At 45.2% G+C, this 10,569-nt stretch overlaps 1 protein-coding gene across 1 annotated transcript; it reads right to left on the bottom strand.

The window, feature by feature from the left end:
- Positions 1-4,380: 4,380 nt before the first annotated feature.
- Positions 4,381-10,533, bottom strand: LOC143955862 (uncharacterized). The gene has a single exon (XM_077465980.1). The coding sequence runs from the start codon at positions 10,381-10,383 to the stop codon at positions 9,496-9,498; it is 888 nt and encodes a 295-aa protein (XP_077322106.1). The 5' UTR covers positions 10,384-10,533; the 3' UTR covers positions 4,381-9,495.
- Positions 10,534-10,569: the final 36 nt, after the last annotated feature.

Below are 10,569 nucleotides of genomic sequence, written 5' to 3'. Positions count from 1 at the left end.
TCAGCATGGATTCATGAAGAATCGTTCTTGCCAAACCAATCTACTAACCTTCTATGAGGAGGTGAGTTGCCATCTAGATAAAGGAAAGCCCGTAGACGTGGTGTATCTAGATAAAGGAAGGCCCGTACACGTGGTGTATCTGGATAAAGGAAGGCCCCTAGATGTGGTGTATCTAGATAAAGGAAGGCCAGTAGACGTAGTATATCTAGATAAAGGACAGGCTGTAGATGTGGTGTATCTAGATAAAGGAAGGCCCCTAGACGTGGTGTATCTGGATAAAGGAAGGCCCGTAGACGTGGTGTATCTAGATAAAGGAAGGCCCGTAGACGTGGTGTATCTAGATAAAGAAAGGCCCGTAGACGTGGTGTATCTAGATAAAGGAAGGCCCATAGACGTGGTGTATCTGGATAAAGGAAGGCCCGTAGACGTGGTGTATCTAGATAAAGGAAGGCCTGTAGACGTGGTGTATCTAGATAAAGGAAGGCCCGTAGATGTGGTGTATCTAGATAAAGGAAGACCTGTAGACGTGGTGTATCTAGATAAAGGAAGGCCCGTAGACGTGGTGTATCTAGATAAAGGAAGGCCCGTAGATGTGGTGTATCTAGATAAAGGAAGGCCTGTAGACGTGGTGTATCTAGATAAAGGAAGGCCCGTAGACGTGGTGTATCTAGATAAAGGAAGGACCGTAGATGTGGTGTATCTGGATTTTACAAAAGCATTTGACACAGTTCCTCATAAACGTTTACTGTACAAAATAAGGTGCGTTGGCATGGACCATAGGGTGAGTACATGGATTGAAAACTGGCTACAAGGGCGAGTTCAGAGGGTGGTGATAAATGGGGAGTACTCGGAATGGTCGGGGTGGGTAGTGGGGTCCCCCAGGGTTCTGTGCTGGGACCAATCCTGTATAATTTGTTCATAGATGACCTGGAGGATGGGGATGAGGGAAACAATCCAATCTCTGTATTTTCGGATGATACTAAGCTAAGCAGGGCAATAACTTCTCTGCAGGATGTGGAAACCTTGCAGGAAGATCTGTACAAATTAATGGGGGGAGTGACAACTACATGGCAAATGAGGTCCAATGTAGAAAAATGTAAAATAATGCATTTGGGTGGCAAAAATATGATGCAATCTATACACTGAGGGGAGAACCTCTGGGGGGATGTAGGATGGAGAAGGACCTGGGGGTCCTAGTAGATGATGGGCTCAGCAATGCCAAGCTGCTGCTAACAAAGGAAACAGAATATTGGCATTAAAAAGGGGATCAACTCCAAAGATAAAACGATAATTCTCCCGCTCTACAAGACTCTGGTCCGGCCGCACCTGGAGTATACTGTCCAGTTCTGGGCACCAGTCCTCAGGAAGGATGTACTGGAAATGGAGCGAGTATAAAGAAGGGCAACAAAGCTAATAAAGGGTCTGGAGGATATTAGTTATGAGGAAAGGTTGTGAGCTCTGAACTTATTCTCTCTGGAGAAGAGACGCTTGAGAGGGGATATGATTTCAATGTACAAATACCGGACTGGTGAACCCACAATATATAAATACCGTACTGGTGACCCCACAATATATAAATACCGTACTGGTGACCCCACAATAGGGATAAAACTTTTGCGCAAAAGGGTATTTAATAAGACTCGTGGCCACTCATTAAAATTAGAAGAAAAGAGGTTTAATCTTAAACTGAGTAGAGGGTTCTTTACAGTAAGAGCGGCAAGGATGTGGAATTCTCTTCGGCAGGCGGTGGTCTCAGCGGGGAGCATCAATCATTTAAAAAAACTATTAAATAAGTACCTGAACGACCGCAAAATACTGACATATAATCACATACATTTGATGGACTTGTGTCTTTTTTTCAACCTCACCTACTATGTAACTATGTAAGGCGGGACAGGGTCTTTTAGAGGGCACTAGAGGCTACAAGTCCTCTAGCCACTGATTATGGCCCATGTCTGCTTCTCCCAGTCAGAGCATGGAAGTTTTGTCTTATGATGGCATTTCTAGTGGACAAGGTTACACAATTGAAAGCCAAACAATCAGAAGACATCATGTGTAATGTACTTTGTGTATCCAGGGCTGTGGACTGTTTTTTCGGACTGTCTGGGTGTCAAGGCTGGGCTCAGCCCTTCCTTCTCAGAGCTGGCCGCTCAGCTGTCAGCTAATTACCAGCTCCTATCTCTCTCCACAGTTACTCACCTGTTGATGATATCCTGCTCGTCAATCCTGCTTACTTAAGCCGTCCATCCCAGAGGATCTCTGCCTTCGCCTTGGTCAACATCACAGAGGCTATCTCCTGCGTTCCTGTTCAAGACTTGCTTTGCTGACGTCCCTTCTGGCTTCAGATCCTGCTTGCTGTTCCACTACATTGATCCCTGACTTCTGGCTCGGCTGACTATCCGTTCCGGTTTCCTGAACTCTGGCTATGACTGCGTTTGTTCTTTTTACTTTTATTATTAAACAGGTGTGATTTAACTGTACTTCTGTCTCGGCCTGATTTCATGGTTTCTGACACTGGGATCCCTGATTAGTCAAAGCATTGTCTGGATGGGCAGTGACCTGAGTCACCTAGGCTTGTCTAGGTGACTAGTTGTTAAATAGCTTACTGTTTATTTTTTTTATGTTGGCTGTTCCTTAGCTATGTTAATTATCTTACTGTTTACAGTTTGCATAATGTGATCAAGCTCTTACCTAATTTTGTGAGGTATATATTTTGTGTGAGGTTACAATAAAATCAGTTCCAGTTTGCACCTAAGCTAGTGTCGCCTAGTTCTTAGGTGCAATATTCAGCTATAATACCTTATTCCAGATTGGAGGAAGCTGTATCTTGATGGAGGCACCCAGGCTGGGTGCCCGGAGGGTCGTCACAATACTGTATGTAATTAGAAAGACCAACTAATAGTTGGAAGTTCCAGATAATACCTTTATTAACTTTATTAACCACTTCAATACCGGGAACTTAAACACCTTCCTGCCCAGACCAATTTTGAGCTTTCAGCGCTGTCGCACTTTGAATGACAATTGCGCGGTCGTGGTACACTGTACCCAAATGAAATTTTTATCATTTTTTTCCCACAAATAGAGCTTTCTTTTGGTGGTATTTGATCACCTCTGCGGTTTTTGTTTTTTGCTAAACAAATAAAAAAATAACGAAAATTTTGAAAAAAAAAATGTTTTTTTTGTTTCACTCTCAAAACTTTGTAAATAAGTAAATTTTCTCCTTCACTGATGGGCACTGATGGGGATACACTGATGGGCAATGATAAGGCGGCACTGATGGGCACCGATGAGGTGGCACCAATGAAGTGGCACTGATGGACACTGATATGTGGCACTGATAGGCAGCACTGATGGGCACTGATAGGCGGCAGTGATGGGTGGCACTGATGGGCGACACGGATGGGCACTGATAGGTGGCACAAATTGGCACTGATAGCTGGCATGGATGGGCATGGATGGGCATGTATAGGCGGCACAGGTGGGCATGGGTAGGCGGCACAGGTGGGCATGGATGGGCACTGATAGGTGGCATGGGTGGGCACTGATAGGCGGCATGGATGGGAACTGATAGGCAGCATTGTATTATTATACTGTACTAATGGATGCCAATCAGTGCCAAGCAATAATGCATGCCAATCAGTGATGCCCATTGTGGGCACTGATTGGCATCCATTATGGGCACTGATTGGCTTCCATTGTGGCACTGACTGGAATCCCTGGTGGTCTAGGATGGCTTACCTTATCCTGGGCATCCCTGGTGGTCTGGTGGCGTCCCTGGTGGTCCAGAGTGGGCATCCTCGGGGGGGCTGTGCTGATAATAGATCAGCACAGGCCCCCCCCTGTCAGAGGAGCAGCCGATCGGCTCTCCTCTACTCGCGTCTGACAGACGCGAGTGAGGAAAATCCGATCACCGGCTCTTCCTATTTACACTGTGATCAGCCGTGATTGGACACGGCTGATCACATGGTAAAGAGTCTCCGTCGGAGACTCTTTACCGAGATCGTAGTTGCCGGGTGTCAGACTGACACCCCGCAACAACGATCGCCGCGATGCGCGCCCCCTGGGGAGCGCAGCGGCTCGTAATCCTGAGGACGTCATATGACGTCCGGTCAGGATTATGAAACCACTTTGCCGCAGTCATTTTGTAATAGGGCGGGCGGCAAGTGGTTAACTACTCGGTTATATAGGAATGCAAGGTCTGACACAAAACAGACTATTAGCCCAGGAATCACCAAAGGCCCAGAACATTATCCAAGGGATTCCATAGTACAGTAAAACCTTGGATTGCGAGCATAAGTCGTTCCGGAAGCATGCTTGTGATCCAAAACACTTGTATATCAAAGCGAATTTCACCATAACAAATAATGGAAACTCAGATGATTCGTTCCACAACCATTTATTCATAGGTCCTTCAGTTTATAGTCCATATAAAAAGATAATAGCAATATGATAGGTTGTGTAACCATAAAATGTCCATTTGCAAATGGAAGCCTCCACAAGGAGATTAGAAGCAAAATCCAGCAGGAGCTCCAGAATATAAAAGAGAAGAGAGGAGCCTCTAATGCCGCGTACACACGATCTGAGTTTTCGTCGGAAAAATCTTGGATGGTTTTTTTCGACGGAATTCCCGCTCAAGTTTGGCTTGCATACACACGGTCGCACAAAAGTTCTCTGAACTTTCGACCGCCAAGAACGCGGTGATGTACAACACTACGACGAGCCGAGAAAATTACGTTCAATGCTTTCGAGTACGCGTCGAATCGTTTCCGAGCGTGCGTAGAAATTTTGCGCGTCGGAGTTGCTACAGACGATCAGAATATCCGATCGGAACTTTTTCCATCTGAAAAAATAGAGAAACCTGCTCTCAATCTTTTGCTGTCGGAATTTCATGCGATGGCGCATACACACACGGTTGGAATCTCTGACCAAAAGCTCACATCCGACTTTTGCTGGTGGGATTTCCGATCGAGTGTACGGGGCTTAACCACTTCCCGACCAGCGCACGACGATGTACGTCGACACAATGGCACGGGCAGGCATATTGGCGTACAGGTACATCCAATATTCAATGCCGCCCTGCCATCGGGAGCGCGCCGCCGGCGGCGCGCTCCCGCACTGGTCGGGACCCCCGTGAGTCCGGTCGCGGGACCCGTGGACTCGATCGCCGCGGGCATCCCCGCGATCGTCTCACGGAGCGGCCGAATGGAGAGAATGCTGTGTAAACAACATTTCTCCATTCTGCCTAGCAACTAGTGACGCTGATCTCTGCTCCATGTGATTGGAGCAGAGATCAGTGTTCACTAAATGAAAGCCCAACCCCCCCACAGTTAGTAACACACCCCTAGGAACACTTAACCCCTACACTGCCACCCACTGGTTAACCCCTTCACTGCCAGTGTCATTTACACAGGAATCACTGCATTTAAATAGCAGTGATTGCTGTATAAATGACAATAGTCCCAAAAATGTGTCAAAAATGTCCGATGGGAACCCCACAATGTCGCAGTCACAATAAAAATCGCTGATCGCCGGCATTATTAGTAAAAAAAAAATAATAAAAAATTATTAATAAAAATGCTATAAAACTATCCCTATTTTGTAAACGCTATAACTTTTGCGCAAACCAATCAATAATCGCTTATTGCGATTTTTTTTTACCAAAAATATGTATAAGAATACGTATCGGCCTAAACTGAGGGAAAAAAATGTTTTTTTATATATTTTTGGGGGATATTTATTATAACAAAAAGTAAAAAATAATGCGTTTTTTTCAAAATTGGCGCTCTATTTTTGTTTATAGCGCAAAAAATAAAAACCGCAGGGGTGATCAAATACCACCAAAAGAAAGCTCTATTTGTGGGTAAAAAAGGACGTCAATTTTGTTTGGGAGCCACGTCGCACGACCGCGCAATTGTCAGTTAAAGCGACGCAGTGCCAAATCGCAAAAAGTGGTCTGGTCTTTGACCAGCAAAATGGTCCGGTCTGCAAGTGGTTAAGTGTAGCAATAAGGTTACATTTAATGAAGGTCCAACATTTAGCAACTCACATGGTTGACGATTAAAAGAGGCACATCCAAGTATGCAGGCACCCGGGGTAAAGCTGTCCGCATAGACCGACCTCCGCACCGTCGGCTCTCACCGCTGTCAGTCTGCAACCGTGACCGGGAAGACTACCCTGCAGTAGAGTGATCTGAAAGCGAGGCTTGAAGAGCTCGTGGAAGGGACGACGTTGATGGCGGTGCGGAGGACGATGAGTTGGGAGGACGTGAGTTGCTAAATGTTGTACCTTCATTAAATGTAACCATATTGCTACACTTAGAGGCGCCTCCCTTCTCTTTTATACTCAGTTGTGACTTGACGCTACTTGTATATCAAGACATCGCTTGTATATCAAGTCAGAATTTATGAAAACAATGTTGCCTGTCTTGCAAAAACGCTCTTAAACCAAGTTCCTCTCAAACCAAGGTTTTACTGCATATTATTCTGGCTGTGGTATCTGTTGACCATTCGCCAGGATTGGTGGAGTCTTCTATAAACGTTATGTGCACCAAAACTGGGGACCAGGAGGAACAAAACAAGAAAGAGAATAGAAAAATAAAAAGTCGACAAGGCCTCCTCCTCAGCTGAGTTCTCACATCCATCTTTATTGGCATTCCTTTTGTGGTGGCCATTTCCATTTTGTTGGTGTGGCCTTCTCTTCGTCTTGGCTTGTTTTGGGCATTTCTTTCCTCAAATAGCCTTGTAGCATGAATTTTCCGCAACTACCAGGCTTCTTCAGTGTTTAAAAACGTCCAAGTTCCTGTGTTCCTCAGTGGATTTCAAAAATACCGCTTGTCGGCCCGGTGAGATCTCTGATGTTTGGTAAGATGGGCCTTCTGCGAAAGACGATCTTAAACCAAGTTCCTCTCAAACCAAGGTTTTACTTCATATTATTCTGGCTGTGGCATCTGTTGACCATTCGCCAGGATTGGTGGAGTCTTCTATGAACGTTATGTGCACCAAAACTGGGGACCAGGAGGAACAAAACAAGAAAGAGAAAAGAAAAATTAAAAGTCGACAAGGCCTCCTCCTCAGCTGAGTTCTCACATCCATCTTTATTGGCATTCCTTTGGTGGTGGCCATTTCCATTTTGTTGGTGTGGCCTTCTCTTCGTCTTGGCTTGTTTTGGGCATTTCTTTCCTCAAATAGCCTCGTAGCATGAATTTTCCGCAACTATCAGACTTCTTCAGTGTTTAAAAACTTCCAAGTTCCTGTGTTCCTCAGTGGATTTCAAAAATAGCGCTTGTCGGCCCGGTGAGACCTCTGATGTTTGGTAAGATGGGCCTTCTGCGAAAAAACGATCTTAAACCAAGTTACTCTCAAACCAAGGTTTTACTGTATATTATTCTGGCTGTGGCATCTGTTGACCATTCGCCAGGATTGGTGGAGTCTTCTATGAACGTTATGTGCACCAAAACTGGGGACCAGGAGGAACAAAACAAGAAAGAGAAAAGAAAAATTAAAAGTCGACAAGGCCTCCTCCTCAGCTGAGTTCTCACATCCATCTTTATTGGAATTCCTTTTGTGGTGGCCATTTCCATTTTGTTGGTGTGGCCTTCTCTTCGTCTTGGCTTGTTTTGGGCATTTCTTTCCTCAAATAGCCTTGTAGCATGAATTTTCCACATCTACCGGACTTCTTCAGTGTTTAAAAACTTCCAAGTTCCTGTGTTCCTCAGTGGATTTCAAAAATACCGCTTGTCGGCCCGGTGAGACCTCTGATGTTTGGTAAGATGGGCCTTCTGCGAAAAAACGATCTTAAACCAAGTTACTCTCAAACCAAGGTTTTACTGTATATTGTTCTGGCTGTGGCATCTGTTGACCATTCGCCAGGATTGGTGGAGTCTTCTATAAACGTTATGTGCACCAAAACTGGGGACCAGGAGGAACAAAACAAGAAAGAGAAAAGAAAAATTAAAAGTCGACAAGGCCTCCTCCTCAGCTGAGTTCTCACATCCATCTTTATTGGCATTCCTTTGGTGGTGGCCATTTCCATTTTGTTGGTGTGGCCTTCTCTTCGTCTTGGCTTGTTTTGGGCATTTCTTTCCTCAAATAGCCCCGTAGCATGAATTTTCCGCAACTATCAGACTTCTTCAGTGTTTAAAAACTTCCAAGTTCCTGTGTTCCTCAGTGGATTTCAAAAATAGCGCTTGTCGGCCCGGTGAGACCTCTGATGTTTGGTAAGATGGGCCTTCTGCGAAAAAACGATCTTAAACCAAGTTACTCTCAAACCAAGGTTTTACTGTATATTATTCTGGCTGTGGCATCTGTTGACCATTCGCCAGGATTGGTGGAGTCTTCTATGAACGTTATGTGCACCAAAACTGGGGACCAGGAGGAACAAAACAAGAAAGAGAAAAGAAAAATTAAAAGTCGACAAGGCCTCCTCCTCAGCTGAGTTCTCACATCCATCTTTATTGGAATTCCTTTGGTGGTGGCCATTTCCATTTTGTTGGTGTGGCCTTCTCTTCGTCTTGGCTTGTTTTTGGCATTTCTTTCCTCAAATAGCCTTGTAGCATGAATTTTCCACATCTACCGGACTTCTTCAGTGTTTAAAAACTTCCAAGTTCCTGTGTTCCTCAGTGGATTTCAAAAATACCGCTTGTCGGCCCGGTGAGACCTCTGATGTTTGGTAAGATGGGCCTTCTGCGAAAAAACGATCTTAAACCAAGTTACTCTCAAACCAAGGTTTTACTGTATATTGTTCTGGCTGTGGCATCTGTTGACCATTCGCCAGGATTGGTGGAGTCTTCTATAAACGTTATGTGCACCAAAACTGGGGACCAGGAGGAACAAAACAAGAAAGAGAAAAGAAAAATTAAAAGTCGACAAGGCCTCCTCCTCAGCTGAGTTCTCACATCCATCTTTATTGGCATTCCTTTGGTGGTGGCCATTTCCATTTTGTTGGTGTGGCCTTCTCTTCGTCTTGGCTTGTTTTGGGCATTTCTTTCCTCAAATAGCCCCGTAGCATGAATTTTCCGCAACTATCAGACTTCTTCAGTGTTTAAAAACTTCCAAGTTCCTGTGTTCCTCAGTGGATTTCAAAAATAGCGCTTGTCGGCCCGGTGAGACCTCTGATGTTTGGTAAGATGGGCCTTCTGCGAAAAAACGATCTTAAACCAAGTTACTCTCAAACCAAGGTTTTACTGTATATTATTCTGGCTGTGGCATCTGTTGACCATTCGCCAGGATTGGTGGAGTCTTCTATGAATGTTATGTGCACCAAAACTGGGGACCAGGAGGAACAAAACAAGAAAGAGAATAGAAAAATAAAAAGTCGATAAGGCCTCCTCCTCAGCTGAGTTCTCACATCCATCTTTATTGGAATTCCTTTGGTGGTGGCCATTTCCATTTTGTTGGTGTGGCCTTCCTCAAATACCCTTGTAGCATGAATTTTCCGCATCTACCGGACTTCTTCAGTGTTTAAAAATGTCCAAGTTCCTGTGTTGCTCAGTGGATTTCAAAAATACCGTTTGTCGGCCCGGTGAGACCTCTGATGTTTGGTAAGATGGGCCTTCTGCGAAAAACATTTCCCACACTCAGTGCAGGAATATGGCTTCTTGCCGGTGTGCAATATCTGATGTCTAGAAAGCTTGGCCTTGACTGAAAAAGATTTCCCGCACTCAGGGCAGGAATACGGCCTCTCCCCGGTGTGAGACCTTTGATGGACAACCAGGTCTGATTTTTGTGCATAACATTTCCCGCACTCGTGGCAGGAATACGGCTTCTCTCCTGTGTGAAATCGCTGATGTCTGGAAAGATGGGACTTCTGCGAAAAAAATCTCCCGCACTCGGGGCAAGAATACGGGCTCTCCCCTGTGTGAGATCTCTGATGGATAACAAGGTGCGACTTCTGTGAAAAACATTTCCCGCACTCGTTGCAAGAATAGGGGCTCTCCCCCGTGTGAGATCTTAGATGTATAACAAGGTGTGATTTCTGTGAAAAACGCTTCCCGCACTCAGGGCAGGAATAGGGCCTCTCCCCCGTGTGAGATTTGTAATGTATGACGAGTTCTGATTTAAAAAAAAAACATTTGCCGCACTCGGAACAGGGTAGAAGTGTCTCACCTTTGAGAGGTTCCTGATGTGCAGTAAGATTTAATACAAAGCTAAAACTTTCCCCACATTCAGGACAGGAAAATTTCTTCTCCCCCTGAATCCCGGCCCCATCCCTCACAGTACGAGGTTGCTCAGAGTCGGAGGGGTTCCATGGTCTATCCACACTGTGAAGTCCACCATCCATAGTGGAGATCATTGTCTTTTCTCCTCCACAATCTCCTGTGATGTCCTCATCTTCCATTCTACAACCTGGAGATAAAGTGAGACGATCCTTTGAGGGTTTCTCCATGGCGTGTCCTGGAAAAATATAAAAACATCATCAATAGATATGAGAGGGTTAGTTCACTTCCATCAAGATCCCATCTGGATCAGGTAGATATGAGTGAGGAGATGTTCTCTGTGGAGGTCCCAACCAGCTGGGACTTTTCCCCCCACTTCAGTCAAAGGTTCTTTGGTCCTCCCAGATCACTTCTAC

This window comes from Lithobates pipiens, unplaced genomic scaffold (genome assembly GCF_037356315.1).
Source record: "Lithobates pipiens isolate NorthernLeopardFrog02 unplaced genomic scaffold, aLitPip1_a1.2 Scaffold_35, whole genome shotgun sequence".
In the NCBI taxonomy this organism is placed as follows: Eukaryota; Metazoa; Chordata; class Amphibia; order Anura; family Ranidae; genus Lithobates; species Lithobates pipiens.
The sequence above is the reverse complement of the archived record's forward strand: the minus strand, read 5'-3'. Positions and strand labels throughout refer to the sequence as shown.